The sequence below is a fragment of the Leguminivora glycinivorella genome, chromosome 17 (assembly GCF_023078275.1).
Source record: "Leguminivora glycinivorella isolate SPB_JAAS2020 chromosome 17, LegGlyc_1.1, whole genome shotgun sequence".
In the NCBI taxonomy this organism is placed as follows: domain Eukaryota; kingdom Metazoa; phylum Arthropoda; class Insecta; order Lepidoptera; family Tortricidae; genus Leguminivora; species Leguminivora glycinivorella.
In genome coordinates, this window is record NC_062987.1 from 14,866,905 (window position 1) to 14,891,253 (window position 24,349).

Below are 24,349 nucleotides of genomic sequence, written 5' to 3' on the forward strand. Positions count from 1 at the left end.
ACATATATTTTTAACGCTTAAATAAACATGAATTTCTCAGTAGGTATAAATTGTAACTGAGATTTTTTTGCTTAAGACCAGGTTTTTGTGTACTATAATCATGATTTTATCAAAATTAATACTGTGAAGGTCGCGCTTAAGAAACTGTAAATGTCAGTAATTTAAAAGGGTGCAAAGTTGTCGTAGAGCGGCTGTCGCGGGGCGGGGGGCGCGCGGGGCGCGGGCCTGGGAGAGCGCGCCGCGCACCGGCCGCGTCACCGCGGCGGATCGGTTAATAGGTTAGGGACGTAAGGTACCGGCCACACCAGAGCGTCGCGTGTCTCGGGGCGCGCAACGGACGTCCGCGCCACGCCACCTGAGTGTAATTCAAAAATCGTCTCCTCAGTACATTTTGTATAGGAAGGACGTAAGACGCGCCCCAGGCGGCGTGGCGGCGGCGTGGCGCGCGCCGCGCCGCCTGGGGGCGCGTCTTACGTCTAAAATAAACACAACGGACGTGGCGTGGCGCGGGCGTGGCGAGGACGAGGCGCGGACGGGGCGCGGACGCAATCTAAATTACACACAAGAGGTGAAAACACGGCTCGATGCGTCATTATACAGGCTGATTTCGTTGCGGAAACGTCTTCCTCGTCCGATGATGAAGATGCGTTTGCCTTGCTGCAAATTCTCAATATGCAGAGGCACAGGAGATATTGGGTTCACCCTATGCGAAAATTATCCGAACATTACAGATATTTCGAAACCATGGAAAAGTTGCATGAATATCCGGATCTTTTTCGTACAGTTTATAAAATGTCAAATAAAAATGCAAATAATAAACCTTTGAATTCAGATTTCTTATCCCTCATGCCTGTTTGCTCCACCCAACCATACCCAGGCTGGCCCCGACTCCAAAAATAATTGATTTGTTTATAATTTGGATGTTTAGATTATTGCAATACGATAAGAAATCTGAATTCAAAGGTTTATTATTTTTTGCGTTTTAGTTTCTCCGTGTTTTGTAACGCGCTTATTTTTGAAGGCGGTTTTATATTAAAGAAAAATTTATTTATTTATTGATTTTAGTGGTTCCTATTGATATTATATACGTACAGTAGTGAAAGAATTATCCTTTAACTCCTAACCATTGAGGAGTTGACCTTCCATCATCAGCTCAGCGACATTAAAATTTTTACCATCAATCGTAAATATTGGTGTACCTATTAAAAATACACTAAAAACATTACATGTGCCTATAACATTTGAAGAGTTCCCTCGATTTCTCCAAGATCCCATCATCAGACCCCGACTTGGTGCCAATAGGACCATCTCGGGGTTATACCCGTTCGATTAAAAAAAATAATTTGAAAATCGGTCCATGATTCTCGGAGATATCGAGTAACATACATACAAAAAAAACCGGCCAAGAGCGTGTCGGTCCACGCTCAGTGTAGGGTTCCGTAGTTTTCCGTATTTTTCTCAAAACAATTTTCCTAGAAAGTCTTTATAAAGTTCTACTTTTTTGATCTTTTTTCATATTTTTTTAAACATAAGGTTCAAAATATAGAGGGGGGGGGGGGACGCACTTTTTTTCCTTTAGGAGCGATTATTTCCGAAAATATTAATATGATCAAAAACCGGCCAAGAGCGTGTCGGGCCACGCTCAGTGTAGGGTTCCGTAGTTTTCAGTATTTTTCTCAAAAACTACTGAACCTATCAAGTTCAAAACAATTTTCCTAGAAAGTCTTTATTCTATATATATTTATTATTATATATATATTTTTTCATATTTTTTAAACATATGCTTCAAAAGTTAGAGGGGGGGGGGGGACGCACTTTTTTTTCTTTAGGAGCGATTATTTCCGAAAATATTAATATTATCAAAAAACGATCTTAGTAAACCCTTATTTATTTTTAAATACCTATCCAACAATATATCACATGTTGGGGTTAGAATGAAAAAAAATATCAGCCCCCACTTTACATGTAGGGGGGGTACCCTAATAAAACATTTTTTTCCATTTTTTATTTTTGCACTTTATTGGCGTGATGGATATACATATTGGTACCAAATTTCAGCTTTCTAGTGCTAACGGTTACTGAGATTATCCGACGGACGGACGGACGGACGGACAGACAGACATGGCGAAACTATAAGGGTTCCTAGTTGACTACGGAACCCTAAAAACGATCTTAGTAAAAGTAAACCCTTATTCATTTTTAAATACCTATCCAACAATATATCATACGTTGGGGTTGGAATGAAAAAAAAATCAGCCCCCACTTTACATGTAGGGGGGGTGGTACCCTAATAAAACATTTTTTCCATTTTTTATTTTTGCACTTTGTTGGCGTGATTGATACATTGGTACCAAATTTCAGCTTTCTAGTGCTTACGGTTACTGAGATTATCCGCGGACGGACGGACAGACAGACAGACAGGGGGAAACTATAAGGATTCCTAGTTGACTACGGAACCCTAAAAAACATTCAGTCGAATTGAGAACCTCCTACTTTTTTTGAAGTCGGTTAAAAAAACAACCTTTATTGCCGGCCGGCAAACGGCTAACCGATTGAAACAGAAACATAAATGAAAAGAGAGGGCGAACGGCGACACCTGCGTGTCGGCGATTTCAAAGGTAAGCGCACGTGCACCCGATCTCGCTACCTACGCCCAGGTGCGGGCGCGGCTTTCGACCTTCGCGCCGTGCAATAGAATTTAATGTCGGCTGCTCGTGTGCGGTCTGTTTGTTTTATAGAGTGGCGGCATTTTCAACATCAAAGGGTGAGCCTATTTTGTGCAAAATTCTGTTATATCAATAACTTCTCACGTCACTAGATTATCGACTTTGAATGTCGAGTATATTTATAGTATCATCACTTTATTTCAGTGTACGAATTTCGTATGTGTTAAAAATCATTGTTCTAGCTTCATAAACCAGGGAGGAAATAATGGAGAGCGTTTATATGTCTTGTTTTGCCTTAATTCAATATCATCACATATTTTTGTTGCTGATAAAATAATACATCCTATATATCAAGGCCTTGTAGCTCGGCGAAAGAATCGTGATCGCGGAGTGCGCCGGCACTGATTATAATTATTTTGTCCAGTTATTATAATAACCTATACAAAAAGTACCGATAGAATAGGTATTCTAATCTATATCTGCATAGAACTATTTAAAACAAACCACAAAAGTTCATAGTTGATCGTTATTGGTACAGTCAGCAACTCAGCTATGAATACAGATAAAGTGCCAAATATATGTATACACACACCTTAATGTACTAAGTACCAACACTTGTACAGGAAATAAAATACTCTATACATATTTTTGGCACTTTGTCTTGCCAGCTGTGTTGTTGACTGTACACGATCTAAAAAGGAGCCGAACGGTTATTATAATTACGCGGTGACTTGCGTAGTCGGCGGCCGCGCGATACATAGTGCTGTCTCTGTTCAGGCCCCGTAGCCGAATGCCATTTCTCCGACGCGAAACGAAAACGAAACGCAGTCTGGCTCTGTTGCGCCAATACGCAAGAGCGATAGAGATAGATATCTACTATAGCGTTTCGTTTCGTGAGCGTTTGTGCCATTCGGCTACGCACCCTGTTCTTACTACCACGAATTTGAAGAACAATATTGCTGTCTCTCTCAATCTTTAGGCGTCATTCATATATTACGTCATACTAAATGTGACAATCCATGTTAAAGGATTAAAAAAGCGTGACATTGGGGGGTCCAAATAGTAGTCCATAAACCACGTCTTTGACCAACGTGAGTGATATCTCTGTCACTCTTTACGTCTTTACTAACAGAAATTTAAATAACAATAGTGCTATCTCTGTCACTCTTTACTAACAGAAATTTAAATAACAAAAATGCTATCTCTGTCACTCTTTACTACCAGGAACTTAAATTATTATAGTGCTATCTCTATTCTCTGTCACTCTTTACTATCAGGAACTTAAATTGTTATAGTGCTATCTCTGTCACTCTTTACTACCAGGACCTTAAATTATTATAGTGCTATCTCTGTCACTCTTTACTGTGTGCGGGAAGTGCACATACCACGAGTTTGACTAACATGAGTGCTATCTCTGTCACTCTTTACTACCAGGAACTTAAATGATTATAGTGCTATCTCTGTCACTCTTTACTTCTAGGAACTTAAATATTTTTTTCGGTTTCGGTTTTGGTCTTGGTTTCGGTGTCGGTTTTGGTGTAGGTTTCGGTGTCGGTTTCGGTTTCGATTTCGGTTTTCGTTTCCATTCCCGTTTCGGTTTCCGTTTTCGTTTTCAGTTTTGTTTTTGTTTAAACTAACAGAACTAAAACTAAAACCAAAACCAAAACCAAACCAGAAACGGGAAACCGAACACGGGAAACCGGATATCGGATACCGTATATCGGATACTGGTTACCGGTTACTGTCTACCGTTTACCGGATACCGGTTACCGTCTACCGGTTACCGGTCACCGTTTACCGGATACCGGTTAACGGTCATTGGTTACTGGTTACCGGTTACCGGTCACCGAATACCGGAGACCTGTCACCGGTTACCGGTTAACGGTTACCGGATACCGGATACCGGATACCGGTTACCGGATACCGGATATAGGATACCGGATATAGGATACCGGATACCGGTTACCGGGTACCAGATACCAGAAACCAGGTTTTGATTTCTGGTTTCTCATGTTACAACGTGTATAGATTAGTCGATACCAAGTCGGACACTTCCGATTAGGCGATTTCGGCTCGCATTGTTACGCAGCATTCGAGTGTTGAGTTTCTCACACATGAGGCCCCCTAATAAAATTTGTACCACTCATATTATTGATTTGACTCTCGCAACACAAACACCTCATGCCCACACAAATACACACAAAATAAAATCATTCACAAACTTCAAATCATTCAAAAACTCAACAGTCACACGCGCTCCTCGCGGTCCTCTAAGAACTCCCTCGCGAGAGTCGACACTTCAAAATGAAGCGACATCGCATCGGCTCATCGTCCACAAATCCGAAAAGATCCACCGATAAATTTGTACCGGAAAGACCTCACCGCGACAATGTCACATTACCCAAATTACTTCAAAAATCCTCTGAAAGTGAAACAGTTCATTAGGTTTACCGTAAGAGTGAGTGAGACAGACACGCACTGTGCTTCAAATTTGCTCTGCCAAAATACGTTACACACGACTCGAAAGAATACAGTCTTAAGCGCCGCAAGCTTTCATACATATTACGTTGTTGTGATCCAAGCATCTCGTCAAGCTCGATAGGTACTATTATTGAGCTAACGACTTGACCAGTTTAACGTGACCTATCGGACTAATTGATTTGTATGACTTTTGTCACTTGTAATAAGGGAGCTCTCTTATACTGGACGGTGAAATATTTGTTATCGAAGCGTTTTGAAAACGCGGCGCCCTTGATATCGTCGAGCGAAACACGTGTTGACGACTCGCCGCCCGTTCCCGCTACTACTATACTAGCTGTACCTACTCTGTGCACGACCTTATTCTGCAGGTAATAACGTTCATATTAAAGCGCAAGTAAGAAAAATATCAATTAAGTAATGAATCTTACATATTTGTTGTTTAATTGATTTCGTATAGTACTAAGAATATATTAACGGCAAAATTTACCATCTTTCAATTTAGTTAGGTATTTTTCCTTTCCTAAAATTATCAATATTTAAGATTTTGAACAAGCGCCAAAAGTATTGGTATAAGTTTTAATAATTTATCAACACACGTAATATTATATTCATAATAAATTGCAGGATTACGGTTAACAATATTTTCTAGTGAAATACGCCTGAAAATGTGTAACTTACTAAACCTTCTTTATAAATGATAGTTCTGTATGAATTATTTATAAAAATTAGATGTTTTTATATGAAATGCAGGTGTCACAACATAATACAAGCACTTTTTCCGGATTACATTTAATACTTTAGTTATAAAATCAAAAAATATTCAAAGTTCGTTTTTATTTTTTTTTAATTGAATCAGAACCCTAATTTGATTAATAATTTGTATTTTAACTATCACTAATGATACTTTATACGACAGAAAAAGAAAATTACGGTTATCGAATTATGTCCAGGTCAAGCTATTTTTCCTGGTCTAAAAAGGAATGAAACAGGTATAATAATAGATGTTAAGTGCAACTAGTGATATTTTTCCTGTGTTGTTTTCTCGAAACTGATCGTACTTATTTGTTAACCACAATGTGAATATACTATTGAAAAAGTATTGTTTGCAATCCTCCAATTGCCATAAACTTCCTGACCAACTTATTATGTGTTTAAGTGATAATTTATTATCATTTTACACCACAGAGGTGGAAACTAATAAAAAGTTATTGTCCTGTCTAGGTGGTGTGGTTGCATTAGCTGCACGGAAGTTATTTCCAATACCTTTAGTATATGTATGGTAAGGTTATGTACCTACTTATGTAGGTATTCCAGCTGGCCTAGCCGAAGTGACAATCGTCGAGGCTACACGGGTAACACGGGTATCAAAACGCTGCCTGGCTCTGTCGTGCCACTGCAGAAGAGCGATACACTTACGAAGTATAAGCGGGCCATTTTTTTCAAAGATGTCCACCCCTGGATTTGGAAATTTTTATGTGGTTTCCACTCAGAATCGCGAGCTCTTTCAATTCTAATAGGAGAAAAAAAGTGTCCCTAGGTTTTTTCCCATTCCGTTACCATTTTTTCATACATTTTGTATGGCGGTAACGGAATGGAAGGTTAAAAAAAATGTATGGAAATCTTGGGACATTTTTTTTCTCCTATCAGGATCGAAAGACCTCACGATTTTTAGTAATAATCGCGTAAAAAATACCCATGTTACAAAAAAAGTGGGGTGGACAACTTTGAAAATAATGGCCCAAGTCATTATTTATGACATTTTGGCTCAGTACCCAGAAATAATATATTATCTATACATGATCCTTGTATTGGCATTTTATAGCTGCAATTAGTATTGATTTGTCAGGAAGGATGTAATGTTGTATGTTGTATTTAATTAATAAGCGCATAGCGTAGCGTATCTGGGCGTTTTCCAAAATAAATCTCGAAAATCGAATTTCACCAGATCTGGACGTGTTCGGGCTCATTCTTCTCAGAATCACGAGCTGATTCGATCCTGACGATAAAAAAATGTGTCCTTTTTTTTCCTTTACGTCACGATTTTAGTATGAACTTACTACGAGCGTGACGTATTGGAAACTCGAATTTTGTATGGAAAATTTGGGACACATTTTTTTACCGTCAGGATCGAATGAGCCCAAACACGTCCAGGCCCCGTAGCCGAATGGCATTTCTCCGACGCCAAACGAAAGCGATACGCCGCTGGCTCTGTCGCGCCAATACGCAAGCGCGATAGAGATAGATATCTACTAGCGCTTCGTTTCGTGAGCGTTTCGTGAGCGATTGTGCCATTCGGCTAGCCACCCAGATCTGCTGAAATTCGATTTTTGAGATTTATTTTGGAAAACGCCCATCTGACATTATGTATGTATCAATGTAGCTGACAGAAGAACTATTTTCTTCTAATCCAATATTTATTATTATCACATTATTATGTATTATTATAATTCACTGCTAGCCATATATGTTAGTAGCATATATTGTAGTTACTTATAACTGCCTAAAACAAAAAAAAAGAACTATGTTGCATACGCGCAATGCAGCTTCGAATGCAGGAAGTACAAGAACCAGTTTTACAAATGCCAATTGTATTTATATTGTGCCTATGCATTGTGGCACAGGCCCATTTATGTAGAAAAGACCTTGAGCTAATAAAAGTATAATACCTAGCTTAGTATATATTTATTAGGGAACTAGATAGATGCATGGATAGAGAAGCATGTCGGAGAAAAACAAAAAACAGGCATACGGTCCATCTGATGGAAAGCGGTCACCGTAACCTATGGACGCCTGCAACTCAAAGAGTACCACATGCGCGTTGCCACCCCATTAGAAACTTGTACACTCCCTTTTGCTGTGTTAAGTATAAGTACACAGCAAAAAGGTGTGTACAAGTTCCAAGGAGGGTTCTGGTTGCCGACGACTCAAAGGACAATAGACGGAATTATTTCCGGATTAGTTCCGTAAGTCCTCCCGTCGTCGGCACATCACACCCTCGTTGTAGGGTGTTGTGCTATTTGGCTGCGGTCTTCTGTAAGTTCTTCTGTACTTCCCCAGTTGGGATGGTGAAATGAAAAGGACCTCTTCAAACTTTGCATAGTGACTTTTGAGGTCACAATGAACAAGATTTATTATGGGACCAATGCTGAAATCGCAAAAACTGGCTGTTTCATAAATTTCGACTGTCATGATGCCGCTTATGTTATGATGCTGCTTAGCAGTCAAATTTATTTCGAGATTTTCATAATAAAAGTTGTTCATAATAGTAGGTACAAGTTCAGAAGGCTCACTTCTTTGATGTTCACAAAACGCCGCCTTTCTAAATTCTTACCTACATTAACAAACGGATCGCACGCGTGCAGACAACATTGAATTGCGCCGCACGAAGGTCGTCTCCACTGAATGGGCCGCGAACTCGCGGCCGCCGGCATGTACTTGTAGTGCGGAAAAAGGATCGCGGAGTGAGCTGCCCCTGTTATAACCTCAAAAGTCACTATGCCAAGTTTTAACGGTGCTTTTTATTTTACCCTGTTATATATAAACGAATGATAAGCGCTGGTAGCCTAGCGGTAAGTGAGTGCGACTTTCGTTCCGGAGGTCGCGGGTTCGAACCCCAGCTCGCATCAATGAGTTTTTCGGAACTTATGTGCGAAATGTCATTTGATATTTGCCAGTCGCTTTTCGGTGAAGGAAAAACATCGTTAGGAAACCGGACTAATTCCAATAAGGTCTAGTTACCCTTCGGGTTGGAAGGTCAGATGGCAGTCGCTTTCGTAAAAACTAGTGCCTACGCCAAATCTTGGGATTAGTTGTCAAAGCGGACCCCAGGCTCCCATGAGCCGTGGCAAATGCCGGGATAACGCAAGGAGGAGGATGATATATAAACGAATGGTTTCGTTTTTGCAAACTTACCGCTGCCATGTTTATATCTTATACTATTAAACGAGCAATTCTTGTATATTTATTTATTTATTTATCTATTTATTTATTTATATCTTATACTATTAAACGAGCAATTCTTGTATATTTATTTATTTATTTATCTATTTATTTATTTATACCGACGATCTCGGAAACCGCTCTAACGATTTCGCTGAAATCTGTTATGTGGGGGTTTTAGTGGGTGAAAAATCGATCTAACATATCCTTAGGTCCCGGAAAACGCGAATTTTCGAGTTTTCACGCGTTTTTCTTCGCGCGCCATCTCGTGTGGAGTAGTTGTACTGTTGAGACAGAAGTCTTTCGGTCGATGTAAGTATTATTTACTTCAAAGACTAGATGGCGACACAGGTCAAGGCTAACACGAATAGAAAAATACACTGAGCTTTTGTGACGAAACGCGCGCCATCTCGTGTGGAGTAGTTGTGTTGTTAAGACTGAGAGTTCTTTCGATTGATCGATGTAGGTACTATTTATTTTCGAACTAGATGGCGACACAGGTCAAGGATACGAAACAGAACCGAGCGAAGCTCGGTCGCCCAGATATTTAATATAAAAAACCGGCCAAGTGCGAGTCGGGCTCGCGCACAAAGGGTTCCGTAGCAGCAAATATAATAAACTTATTATGTCAATTTATACACCTGCCAAAATTACAGTTAAATCAACCTATCTCAAAAACTATAAGAGATACTTTGATCAAACCAAAAATCGTTGAAAGAGTTAATTAGCATGCATCACCTCTATTTTTTTTAGAATTTTATACCCCGTAGTTATAAAAATAGAGGGGGGGGGACATACTTTTTACGACTTTGAGAGCTGATATCTCAAAAACCGTTCACTTTAAGAAAAATGTTTTTTTAGAAAACTTTATATCATTTTAAAAGACCTTTCCATTGATACCCCACACGGGTATGTACATCGAAAAAAAAATTTTCATCCCTCAGTTACATGTATGGGGGGCCCCACCCCCAATTCTTTTTTTTACTATTTAGTGTCATAATTTTGTAGCGGTTCATACAACACATATTCCCATCAAATTTCATCACTGTAGTACTTATAGTTTCCGAGTAAATCGGCTGTGACAGACGGACAGACGGACAGACGGACAGACGGACAGACGGACATGACGAAACTATAAGGGTTCCGTTTTTGCCATTTTGGCTACGGAACCCTAATAAAATACCCGGCACGATCAATCGTGATATTCGTGATTACCTGCTTGCAATAGGACCGATACACACAGACAGTATCGTAGCTGTCTGTATCATCCCTTAGACTATTTTTTTTTTCATTTAATGGCATTTTATGAGAAACAAACTTGATAATCGTGATGCTGCAATGATCTTACCGAAAACTGGTTTTAGTAAACTGGTTAAAGTTCTTATTAATCCTATTTAATTTAGGTTAAATGCATTTATTTGCTCCTTAGAGTATAGGTACTCGTATTTATAGTGAAGCCTAAATTACGGGTTCATCCTAAAAAATGTCATTTTATAGATTCTCCTCATTCTACGCTAAACATAAACACAAAACTGAAAAATGCGAGAAACGGGAACAAGACGCCGATACATATAGCAAGTGGCATCAAAACAAACAAAACAAAAGGCGTAAATATCAATGGCTCATTGATAAAAAATAAACGGACATAATGAGTCGACGGCGAAAGGCGATCGTCGAACTATGGTCCTTGGTAATGATCATGAGCGAGGCTGCGCGAGCGCAGCGCGGGCGGGGCAATTAGCGGGGAGCCGATTCTGACTAACTTAAAATTAATAAAAGTTAAGAATTTAATCAGGTTTCGATGCGATTTTGGAGAAACTCATGGTGATTATCTCTTCAAATAAAATCTTAGTCGCATTCCCTGATAATCTGTATTTGCTAATATGTATGGACATACAGACAAAATATACGATAAATCCTACTTGCGGTTCCATGGTAAAATACGTTCAGTGTGTCTTAAAATAAATGGTGAAATCGCCAAAAAAAAAATTCTCCATTCCGACTGACGCGATGCCGCTCGCTCGTTTCTATTATTTGGCTGTTCCAAATTTTTTTACGATTTCAGCATTGGCCCCATAATCAAAGAAGTTCATTAGAAGCTCAAAACTCACTATGCAAAATATGGCTGGACCTTTTTATTTCATCCAGTATATTGGAAGTCTAATCATTTGACATCTCTCTGCATCAACAGGCCCCGTAGCCGAATGGCATTTCTAAGACGCGAAACGAAAACGAAACGCCGCGAAAGGTAGTCTGGCTCGTGCCAATACGCAAGCGCGATAGAGATAGATATCTACGAGCGTTTCGTTTCGTGAGCGTTTGTGCATTCGGATCGTGTGTACCCACGCAGGTTACACACGATCAAAACAATTAATGAAATGATAAATCAAAATCAGCTTGTGGTTTACGACAGTGCAGTCGTGTGTAAAGTGAGACGATTAGTATCATAGCCGCTTCGTGTTGTTAACTGGTACAAATCAATATGTTCCTAGCTGATACACTGACTTAGTGCTTAGTACTAAGGTACTTGCCTATACGTGATATTCAAGTATAGGTAAATGACTAATGGGCTACATTTTTTTGTATAGCAATTAGGACATTGGGAATTTACTGTTTGAGTCTATTTACTGTTGTTTAAAGTATAAGATCTTACATAATCATATCCTCACTCATTAACACCCAAAGTACAAAAAATTACAGCTACAATTTTACTAGAACGAGAGTGAAAAGCTTAATTATATCTGTATACAATACTTTTTCTACGAGTCATCATCTTCATCATCAATGGACGGAAATATCATCATTCATGCAAGTTAAAATTAATGTTAATAGAGTCGTTCACCGTTGTATCAACATCGAATTACCTAGCAACCAATTGTTTGTAATAACCGTCTCTGATTGGCCGATAACGCGACAGATAAAAAAAAATGTGTTTCAGATGCAGGAAAATTTGCCAGGTATCCCAAATTAGTATAGAAATTGTATGAAGTTCTATTTTTGAAGCTATTACAGTTAACTAAAGTCAACTATAATGAGCTTATTATAATTAAGTCGGAACTGTCATAGACTGAAAAGTTAGCACTTATAGTTTAGTCTGTGGTGTCCTAATTGACAGATTACAGTCGACAAGTAGAAAAAATATATTAGACTTAATCATTTATCGATACACCGCTCTCGCTTGCTCTCAAGTGAAACAAAATCCAAGAAACTTCTGTTCTGTCTCGTGATCTAGACTGCAGATGAAGGTCTCAGCAAACTGATAAGTCTAAGGAAGTCATGACTGGACTAGATCTGTAAGCTCTATCGCAAAGTTCGTCACGGCGCGGCCTTGCCTTGCTGTCCTTGCAGAAATTGCAATTAAAAAGTTACATGGTCATAATAATATAAAATTATATGCTTTGGGAGTCATTAAAGAGATAATAACGTATTGACATTTGATGGTTTTCATAAATAAGTATGAAAATAAATTCCTATTTAAAACGAAAATAAAATAAACGACTATCTTACAAGCGTAGGTAGGTAGTTTTTTTCTTCTCTGTGACAGTATGGAACTTATTTTTATATGATTTTATGCTCTATAATCATAGCTATGTCATTTTGTCAATATCGAGTAAAATGAGGATTTTTTAATACGTTTCTTAACGGCAATGGATGATACCCCTCGGCCCTCTTAACACGATGCGTTATACCTCATATCTACGATATTTTGTAAACTTTACACTTAGGCCCACTTGCACCAACCACTTAACTCAGGGTTAGTTGGGCTGTCATCTGTCAAATTCCATACAAAATGGTGGGTTAACCCGACATTTTCGTTGGTGCAAGTGGCCCTATAAGGGCTATTAAATCATCTTTGACATGCTCTGTAAATATTGTATCATTTGAACAACATTGTTCAACTGACAACAGACGCGAGCATTACCATTACAAACGATACTTGAAGCAAATGAGCCAGTCCAAGAACTGGGTGGCTAGCCGAATGGCACAATCGCTCACGAAACGCTCACGAAACGAAGCGCTAGTAGATATCTATCTCTATCGCGCTTGCGTATTGGCGCGACAGAGCCAGCGGCGTATCGCTTTCGTTTGGCGTCGGAGAAATGCCATTCGGCTACGGGGCCAGGCCAGGCCCCGTAGCCGAATGGCATTTCTCCGACGCCAAACGAAAGCGATACGCCGCTGGCTCTGTCGCGCCAATACGCAAGCGCGATAGAGATAGATATCTACTAGCGCTTCGTTTCGTGAGCGTTTCGTGAGCGATTGTGCCATTCGGCTAGCCACCCTGAAAAGAATCGTTCCGCTTAAACGTACTTCAACAGCTACTGTGTTGAAGTCGAACGTCACTTGCCATTCATATCATATATTAAATAAGTTAAAAGAACGAGATTGTACACAAGTAATGACTGTGCATAAAATCGAATGAGGTGAAATACTAATTGGGTCGAACTCTGATTGCGTAGAATTGCGAATAGGAAGAAACTATACTGTACACAAATAATGACTGTGCACAATAGCGCATGAGGCGAAATATCTATTGTGTGGAATTCGAATTGCGTAAAATTGCGAATAGGAAGAAATTATACTGTATACAAATAATGACTGTGCACAATAACGAATGAGGTGAAATACCTATTGCGTCGAATTCGGATTGCGTAGAATTGCGAATAGGAAGAAACTATTGTGTACACAAATAATGGCTGTGCACAGTAGCGAATGAGGCGAAATACCTATCGTGTGGAACTTAGATTGTGCAGAATTGCGAACAGGAAGAATCGCTACTGTACACAAATAATGACTGCACACAATAGCGCATGAGGGCAAAAACTAATTGTGTTCAATTCAGAATGTGCAGAATTGCGAACAGGAAGAATCGCCACTGCTCACAAATAATAACTGTGCACAATAACGAATGAGGTGAAATACTAATTGCGTAGAATGCAGATTGTCGCAGAACGTCGCATAATCCCACTTTTGCAGCTAGTACGTGTACGCATTTACGTTAGCTGGCTGATGGCGATTATACCTAATAAACGCTTTACTAGCGTGAATTTGCTATGTATTCACGAGAAATGCCCAGAAGGTGAGTTTTTAACTGTATATGTGTGTTTATGACTGTAAGGGCCACTTGCACCAACGAAAATGGTGGGTTAACCCACTATTTTATATGGGATTTGACAGATGACAGTCCACTAACCCTGAGTTATGTGGTTGGTGCAAGGGGGCCTAAGTGTGCCTGTAACGAATATTCTGAAACAAATTCATACAAAAATCACTCAGTATATAGATTTGTCAAACTGAATAATTGGTGTGCTTTCCAAGCTATTTTACATAACAAATGTATGCCAACTCATCAATTTCATATCGTAATAAATAATGTACAAGTACCTAGATCTACATAGTCTAATTTACATTATTTAAATCTATATCATTAAGATTATATGTAATCCTACGCAAAATTAGTAATAATACCTACTTATTGAAACATTAAATCCTATGCATTTTGTAATGCGCACTAAACTAATATTGCTGAGTGATATAATACACCTACTTACAGTACCATATATCGTTTACATTATCTACGTCTCGAATGACATGTTTATCTCCAGTAATGGACATGTAAAGAGTCACGTCAATAATATAATCATAGAGAACAAGTTAACATGAAGTGCTCATAGTCAGTACATATTACTTTCGTGTACTTATACCAAAACGTATCATAATATCATCAAAAATAACTTACTTTGTAAGATATAAAAACAATAATTTCTACAATTCAATTAAAAACGAAAAAGTAGGTAAATTGTATAAGTAGGTAATATGCAGACTAGTATATAAGTAAGTACCTCATAAGTACTAACATTACACAAACTAACACCTTCTGTAATGCACATGACTTTAATGTTAAATAAATAAAATGAAATGAAATGAAAATAATTCGTATGTTTAACAACAATGGGACTAAAGAAAGTTACAAATTTAACACTGCAAAAATTGGTCAGAGAGCGATTTCGGACTTCCGATCAGAATCATTCTAACACCGGATAATATGGTCCGGAGTAGCCGTACAAGTCGTACAACTACTTCTACGGTAATTTAGGCACTAGTTCCGAATAATTAGGTACGGGAAGAAATCGGATGACGGAGATCGGATCTAGTGCGCAAACGCATTTGTAATTTTTATAGCTTTCATCTGCATAGTTTCCAAATTGTTATTTAACTTGATTGTAGTACAAAATTCTTAAAATAAATATAAAACAAGAATAGCCACTTAACTTGTCCTTTCTCTTAATAGACTAATCGTCATAATTAATTGTTAGCGTCAAAAATTTTGTGAAGTACATATATGTATAAAATATAGGTATATAACCCTATATGTAGTAATTATAAATAGCTACGTGCAACTACGCTCCCTACAGGTGTTCACGGAAGATCAGCGTCGGGTACTACTCCAGTAGGACCGGGCATTATGCTGAGTGTTCACCTTTTTCAGTGTAATTACCTACAGTGTACATGTTAGTTATAAGTCTTCTTTTTTTTCATCTCATTGTGTATGCATTGTATAACTGTGTTTTTATACTGAAATAAATTATATTCTATTCTATTCTATTCTATTCAAATTACCATAGAGATAGTTCTACGGATGCTACGGAATATAGAGGTATTTTCACGAGTTCGGATCGGTTTGGATCGGACATAGTGCGAAACCGCTCTTAAGAGGATAACTCCTAAGTTATATGAAATTATTAGGTAACATTTATTTATCAGAGCTTTTTTTATTTTTAAATTGCCGTTGATAATGATAAAAACTGCTACAGTGACATTTTTGCCCCGCCTATCACATCACACCTTCATCACGGTTCAGGAACTAACCACAAACTGTATCGAAATTCCAAGTACTTGCGTCACGATTTTGCAACCGGAACCATATTGTTGAATTACGCAAAGTTTAACTACCATATCTATTTAAAACAACTATAAGTACTCTGTAGTTTCAGTTATTTAAATAAACGCAAACAAATCCATACTAATATTATAAACGTGAAAGTGTGTGTGTCTGTTTGTTTGTCCGTCTTTCACGGCAAAACGGAGTGACGTATTGACGTGATTTTTTAAGTGGAGATAGTTGAAGGGATGGATAAGTGACATATTAGGTTACTTTTTGTCTCTTTCTGACGCGAGCGAAGCCACGGGCAAAAGCTAGTAATTTGTATATTTTCGGGTAGTTATAACATTTGTCCGATAACCAACCAAATACAAAAGAAAAATCGGAACTATCACTGAGCGACCTGTCCTTAATATTCCTGTTTGGTCGTCTAACGCCGTGGGTTGCGTGGGCGACGGTCGCGCGATGGTCGCGCGACGGCGATGCGACGCATACGAAATCAAACCTTATCAATATGGAAGTATGAGACGCGACGGCGGCTTTTACCTTCGACTGGTATAAGGAGCCAATTGAGGGTAGATTTTGTTTACATTTATTTGAAATATTTTAATATCTCAAAACGCAAAATCAGCAAAAGGGAGTGTACAGGTTTCTAATGGGGTGGCAACGCGCATGTGACACTGTTTGAGTTGCAGGCGTCCATAGGTTACGGTGACCGCTTTACATCAGGCGGGCCGTATGCTTGTTTGCCACCGACGTAGTATAAAAAAAAGTCTAAGGATACAGACTATATTTATAATCTAAACTCATTCATCTGTCAATTTTATTTTAGTACATTACGATACAAGTGCGTAAAAAAGGAGTTTTGAATTTCCTTTTCGCACGTGTGTCGTACGACTTTTTTTCAGTACAGATGAGCCTCCGAAGTTTCGACCTGGCATATAATGAACCACTTCTCGTACTAGTGCGTAAAAAAAACACCATCTGTACTGAAATAGTACATTTCGATACAAGTGCGAAAAAAAGTAAGTTCGAAACGAGTGGCGATAAATTAAAACACGACCGAAGGGAGTGTTTTAAATCGACACGAGTTGCGAATTTCCTTTTCGCACGTGTATCGTACGACGTTTTTCAGTACAGATGAGCCTCCGAAGTTTCGACCTGTTATATAATGAACCACTTCTCGCACTAATGCGTAAAAAAAACACCATCTGTACTGAAAAATATATTATAAGGTATATTCAATGCAGCTGCAGTTTGGCAAGGGACACTTAGTACAGCATAATACCTACGAGCTATTGAAGAGATCGCGTACATAATAATTGATAATAAACCAGATTGTTTGATCACTCATTGTTTTATTTATTATAGGCAAAAAGATAAAAGAGAGATCAAAAGTCATTGCTAAAGGCATGTCGAAGTTATGCCCATCATCTCTTTCTGGTTTCTATCACACAGTCCCGCGTGGAGAGTTGTTTCTTAGTCCGTATCAAGATTGGGAGAGTACCTAATCAAATAGTTTAAATTCGGATTTTGTACATATATCTTCTTTCATTGCCATGCCCTAACGAGCCGACTTCCGCGAAGCCGAGGCGACCACCTTTGCCATCTCTTTTCTGTTATTTGCCATTCTCTATTCCATTTTGTATATACGAGTAGGTATTTGAAATTATACTCGTAATGATGATCATAATACGTAATGAGATATAGTGTTTATGTCATGTGTGTAGTGTTTCATGTGTTTGTGTAGATTTGAATGATTTCTGTTTAGTTTCATACTCATATTATGTATGTATATTGTTTACACTTCTTCTTCTTATCCGTCTGCTTCTTATATGATGTCTTAAGTTACCCATCGAAATATAGAAATTTGGAAATAAAACCAAAGTGGTAATGACGGTCTATATTCCGGTCAATATTACTCTATAGCAATGCATTATTCACGTTTTTGTATCTGCAGACAATTTTATCATGCATAACAATCGTTACAATAAGTGATTCAATTAATAATGCTCTAAAATTAGACAACACGTTCGTTGAACAGTTACGTCAATTATTTTAGGATCTGTGATTGATATTACGTCACAGAATCAGTTAGACATTTAGATCCGTCAGTCACGACATGTTTCAAGGTCAAGCTCGTCTCAAGCCATGTAGTACGAATTTTAGTTTTTTTTTGTCTTTCCCATCTCGGAAACCTTTGGGTGTTTCGGACCTTTGGGAGTTCGCGGAGCCGAAGCCAACACGTAGAGACCATTTTGACACTTTAAGGGAATGAAATGGTACACCGTGCGGAACTGCCCTTCTAAGAATATATTGAATAACCCTTTGATGGTGTTGTTATTATTATTAGATACAAGATGTTTTACACTTTTCCTTTTTTTACTGCAATAAAAAACAATCCTGTGTGGTGAGACGGGTTAAGAATTTCACCACCCCCTTTCTTCCCGTGGGTGTCGTAGAAGGCGACTATGGGATATGGGTTAAATTGTGGCGTAGGCGAGAGGCTGGCAACCTGTTACTGCAATGTCACAGTTTCCTTTTCTTTCAACTTCTTATTTGCCAAGAGTGGCACTGAAGCTTTAGTAGTTTCATGTGTTCTGCCTACCCCTTTATGGGATACAGGCGTGATTGTATGTATGTATGTAGGTATGTATAAAAGACAATTTCGTAGCTGTACCGTGTTTTGTCTGTATCCTGTATAGTGTTTGAGATTTCGTTTTGCTGTCCATTAACTTAACCTTACGTTCTAGTAACCCTATTTCGAAATATCTCATCTCTCAACGTAAACATATCGATAAGAACTTGTGGGAGTTGTGGGCGTGTAGCCAAGAGTAAAATCGTTGACACACCGTGGGAACGATCAGCAACTGGCTCTGTCGCACCAATACAGAAGTGCGATAGAGAGATAACTACGACACGGAGCGTGAACGGTTGCACTCTTGGCTACTGGGTCTGTTTACGGTTGTATTTATCCATATATTTCTTGTCTTTGATGTACCGGAACTACAATTAACAATGTTTACTTGTATAATAATATAAGTTGTCAATATTATCGATGTTTACATACAATAAAATGACATATTTACAAGTATTTTATTGATATCAAAATAATACTAGGGGTCTTATAACTAGAATGAGATTCAAAGCTACTGCTTGCCTAGTGAAGATTTTAGTAGGTACATACCTACATTTTTGGAGAGAAGAGATTCGATTTTATTATTATTTAATCATTAGGTTCATTTGATTGGTTTCCTGTAGCCTAAAAAGCGTTAAATTGATCAATGATTCATCAGGTTCAAACCTTAGTAACCACGATGTTTAACTGTTTAGATTTTTTAGCTAAAAACTGCTAATTACGAACTCTTAGCGTCCAGTGGTTCCGCATAGATTTAATGAAGATTCTAATAGGGAATACGAGTAGGTACAGTGGAATTCATATGTGTACACCTTACTGCATAGAATTAAGGTGATTTTTTTATTTGTATAGAAGAATTGGGAATTTAGAGGGAACCTCTGTTTTATCTGCAAATCGGACGCCGCGATGTCCCGAAGGGACATCCCGGGGAGAGAATTAAGGTGCAGAAATGAACATATTTATGAAGTTGACTGTACAGTCTGCATCAAATGTCACACAACAACACGCTAAAAGTAGTATTTTCGCTCTTGATATTTATCTATTTTCATTTTTCTATGTACCTACAGGTAGGTATACAAAATGAGGCACTTTCGGAGTGAGAAATGTTTCGATCAACCCCAATATAGCCTTATTTTTATACACAACACTGAAATCGCTAAATAAGACAATTTCATATATTTTAGCTGTTTGAACACCGTCGTTTATCCCGGGAAAAAGATAGGACCATTTCTGTCGCAAAAATATATACCTATTTCTTCACTCTCAATAAAATTAATAGGGTACCATGATCATGACCTTGCCTGTGAAGACGGGTCATGGGTTCGAGACCCGGTAAAGACTATTTTTGTGACATGAAAGTGTAGTTTAAGTATGTATATGGTCGCTTAGCACCCATAGTACAAGCTTTGCTTAGTTTGGGGCTAAGTTGATTAGTGTAAGGTGTCCCCAATATTTATTATTATTTATTTATTTAGTTTTGTATACTGTGAATGCGATCAAATATCTAAGTATAAGATTTTGGTTTGTTTTGGGTCATCTTAAGTTTTATCTTTTGTTTTGACAATGTATTTAAATATTTTTTTAAATATTATACACGTATTTTAAGTAGGTATATCGCCGTCAGAGCACCCATAACACAAGCTTTCTTGAACTTACCGTAGGTACTAGTCAATTTGTGTAATAATAATAATGTCCCTATAACATTTAATTCAATTAATAAGTAACTAAGCATGAAATAAAACTATGGAAACGGATTAAATCGCGTATAATGAATTTAAAATTCATCCCGACGTTTCGAACTCTTTACAGCGCAATAAGTAAGCACTAATTACCTACAAAGCCTGTAGATTGTAGAAGGGTTACCTTTCAGTCCCATTAAGATAATGAGTATTGTTATGTCAGCAACAAGTGGGTCAAGTAGTCAATACACAAAGAACAGGCTATTCATTAGATAATTCCAAGCTGGTTAACATACAGGGTGTTTTAGTCACCTGAACATTTTACGGGGTTAATATCTAAAGGCATAACGAAATATTTCGTTATAGCTGTTATTGCCTTTTAGGGTTCCGTAGTCAGCTAGGAACCCTTATAGTTTCGCCATGTCTGTCTGTCCGTCCGTCCGTCCGTCCGCGGATAATCTCAGTGACCGTTAGCACTAGAAAGCTGAAATTTGGTACTAATATGTATATCACGCTGACAAAGTGGTAAAATAAAAATTGAAAAAAAAAAAAGTTTTGTTTAGGGTACCCCCCTACATGTAAAGTAAGGACTGTTTTTTTTTTTCATTCCAACCCCAACGTGTGATATGTTATTAGATAGGTAAGGTAATGGCGCCTATTAACGTGGTACTTAAGCAGATTTCAAAAGATACCAAAAAATTAAGGGTATCAAAGCTCATTAAGGACCACAAATATTTTTTTTATGGAAGAGTATTTATTGAACTATTAGTTTGAAGAGTTTTAGGATCATTTTAGTTTATTATATGTCATAAAATGATTATTGAAGCCAACATACCTAAATTTTCTATTACCGTGGTAATGAACAGGTTGCAGTTCTATTAACGCGAATTGAGATTTCATTACCGAGGGTATGAATGACAGTGTTTTTCTGCCATCGGTAAATAGAAACCCATCTCAAAATTCGGAGCTTAATACCGACGGTTGAATATACAAATTATGACAAATACATATACCTATACTATCCTCCTTTATGAATACCCACAGAAGACTCAGTTTCACCTAAGAAATCTGTACTTACGGTACACTAAATGTCATATTTTGATACAAGACTAATATGTCGCTCGGTAATAGATACTTCTATAGGAACCCATTACCGACCCAAACAAATATTGCATGGATCGGTAATAGATTCTTATATATTCTATTACCGAGGGTTATCTGATCGTACCATCGGTAATAGGCATAAATTGGAGTATTATAAAATCTAATTCCGACCCATAAAAACAAAGTCATACAGATGTATTTTCATTACAAATCAAAATAAAATATTGCAACCTTATATTTAAACCAAGCTTACATAACTGGTAAGTAAGCATCAGACTTTATGTCAATGTTTAAAAAATTGACAAATTAACGGTTTTCATAGAAACTACGAAATCAGTCATGAAGTTTTTGCTAAAAATTAAGGTTTTGTTGAATAATTTTCATACCGCGTAAATAGTTCTTTGATAGCGTGAATAGATCAAGATTGAAACAACTGTAAGACATTATATAACTGATCACATATACTTAAAATAAAGCAAAAAGAACTAATATCACTACTTTAACTATTACCGTGGTATACCACAGTAATAGAATCTACTCACGAAATGGCGCCTTTCACCGCTGTCTTTTAATTTCCACTTTAAACACATTTCCAGGCTAAACAATACGTAAAAAGTACTCAGAAGTCATGTAGAAAACTATAAACAATAATTTGAAATGCATAACTTTCACCTGTTTGCCATAATTATTACGTAAACTACTAAATGAGATTGGAGTTCACTTAGGTTTAGCGTCACACGTCAGTATGACACAACCTCTTCTCGCGGCCCCGTGGCAAAAACTGTCAAATAGCGAGCGTCTTCTTTCATTCACACTCTCTATCGCCTATATGTGCGTTAGTCAACTAAACAGGCTTCCTTTGTGTGAGTAACTTTTTTTAAGAAATTGGTCGGTTTGCCTATAAAATGCGTATTTGCAAATGCGGCGGTAATGGACGTCGATTTCGATACCCGCGTTGATAGCCGCCGTTACCTTATTTAAAAATGAATAAGGGTTTACTAAAATCGTTTTTTGATAATATTAATATTTTCGGAAATAATCGCTCCTAAAGGAAAAAAAGCGTCCCCCCCCAACTTTTGAACCATATGTTTAAAAAATATGAAAAAATATCATTAAAGTCTTTATAAAGACTTTCTAGGAAAGTTGTTTTCAACTTGATAGGTTTAGGGTTATTTTACAGTACGAAAGGAAAGAAAAGGAATATATATGAACTGAATCAGTTTTATTTTAACGATTTTTCTGAACCTGTCATATGAAATCGTTAACCAACGGCCCTAAATATGGATGTCCTTTTTAAGACATTAAATCATTCAATTAAAGTGGTAAGTGTCTATAGGCTACGTTATTTGCTTAACAGCCCACCATGTCGTATAGTTATTTGATATTTCCGCATAAAAAAGCAGACTTATATTACTACGATAGGAAATAATCACGAAGGGCGGATGCCAATATGTCAATTATGTTGAGTATGTCAGCTAGTTCCCTTATTTAAGTTTACAATGGACGGAAATGAGTAAATGCACAACTATGTCTAGTCGAGATATTTTATTTTACTCCCGTAGTGCACAAGCCCTTGCTAGGCAAGTTCTCTAATTGAAATTAAACGATGCAACTCGTTGGTTATAAATGAACAGCACCTTCATTTTGTTCAAAAACAAGTCATAAGGTCGTAACATGGTCAAATTCTATTTTTTTCCGCCGAGGAAGAGGGGGGGGGGGGGCATGTCTTATGTCCCACCCATGGTTCAAGGGGACCAACCCCCAAGGACCAATCCTTGGAAAGAAAGTTTTGTTGTAAGAATCACATCTTTATCGGTAGGTAAACAATCATACTTAGCTTGAGGTATGCTTAGCTTGATAAGGTATAGGTATATGGGAAATATTTGTTATAGTATTTTGGTAAGATACCCGTGTTAAGTGATGAGACGGGTTAAGAATTACACCACCCCGTTTTTTATTAATACCTATTTACAAATAAGTAAGAGCCACCGTAAATATAATTTTTAATTTTTGGAATAGCTTTCATTTAAAATCACGAGTATTTTTCATCGTACACGTATGTAGTAACAATATTGTACATTTTATGCTGATGTTAATGCATTTATTCGTTAACACACACACACACACAAACAAACTAAACATATTACAAACGAGACTTGAGAGATATATTAGTAATTAACCATAAAGAATGTAGGTATTAGTAAATACTATTTGCAGTAATTTTATTTATTTCTTATGTCGTGCTACTCTTCCTATTTATCTGCGTAATATTTATCACAGTATTGTTTTAAGTATCGTGTCAATTATATTAATTATTTATGTCACAAGTTTTTCGCGAACAATAGATATAATAAAACATAACGAGCGTACGTAAGGATAAATTTCGTAACACTTTTACGAAGAAAGTCTTTATACTGTGGGTAGAAATTTATATTTCTTAATGAAATAATATACACATTGCAATTTTTTTTTTAATTTCCTAATTGTGGTTATCGTGATACGGTACTGAATATTTCTGGAGCTGCATTTTAAGGATTATCTACCTATGTTTTTTTGATATTATTCATAAGTATTTGTGTAAAAACTTAACATTCTCACTTACCGTATATTTATCAATCTTAGCATTTTCCCGTTCGAAATGAGTCTTCTTCAAGTTCACAATGCTCCTGGCACTAGTAACAGCCATTTTGTCTATATTAAAAAGTATAAAATTAAAAACAAAACGCTCTGTCACTTTTCGCGCGCGAACGGGGCGTCTCCCGCGAATCGGTGGGACCGCGCGGAGATTTGAAATTGGAATGGTTGCGAAACGGAGCGCGCTTCTTTTATATTGTATTGTAGTTTGCTGTTTCCTGTGGATCGCGCCCCCGCGCTCCCTTTCATATTTAGGTCGGATGTAGGTTTTCGTTTGTAGTTGTTATTTATTGGTACATAAGAGAAATTAAAGGTCAAAGCTCCT

The 24,349-nt window shown here is 37.6% G+C and overlaps 1 protein-coding gene across 1 annotated transcript in view; it reads right to left on the reverse strand.

Annotated features, from left to right (window-relative positions):
- LOC125235521 (arylalkylamine N-acetyltransferase 1) overlaps positions 1-24,127 on the reverse strand; it is a 56,742-nt gene extending 32,615 nt beyond the window's left edge. Inside the window, exon 1 of the mRNA XM_048142097.1 lies at positions 23,993-24,127. Coding sequence (XP_047998054.1) covers positions 23,993-24,076 — 84 coding nt within the window. The 5' untranslated portion in view covers positions 24,077-24,127. The remainder of the gene's footprint in view (positions 1-23,992) is intronic.
- Positions 24,128-24,349: the final 222 nt, after the last annotated feature.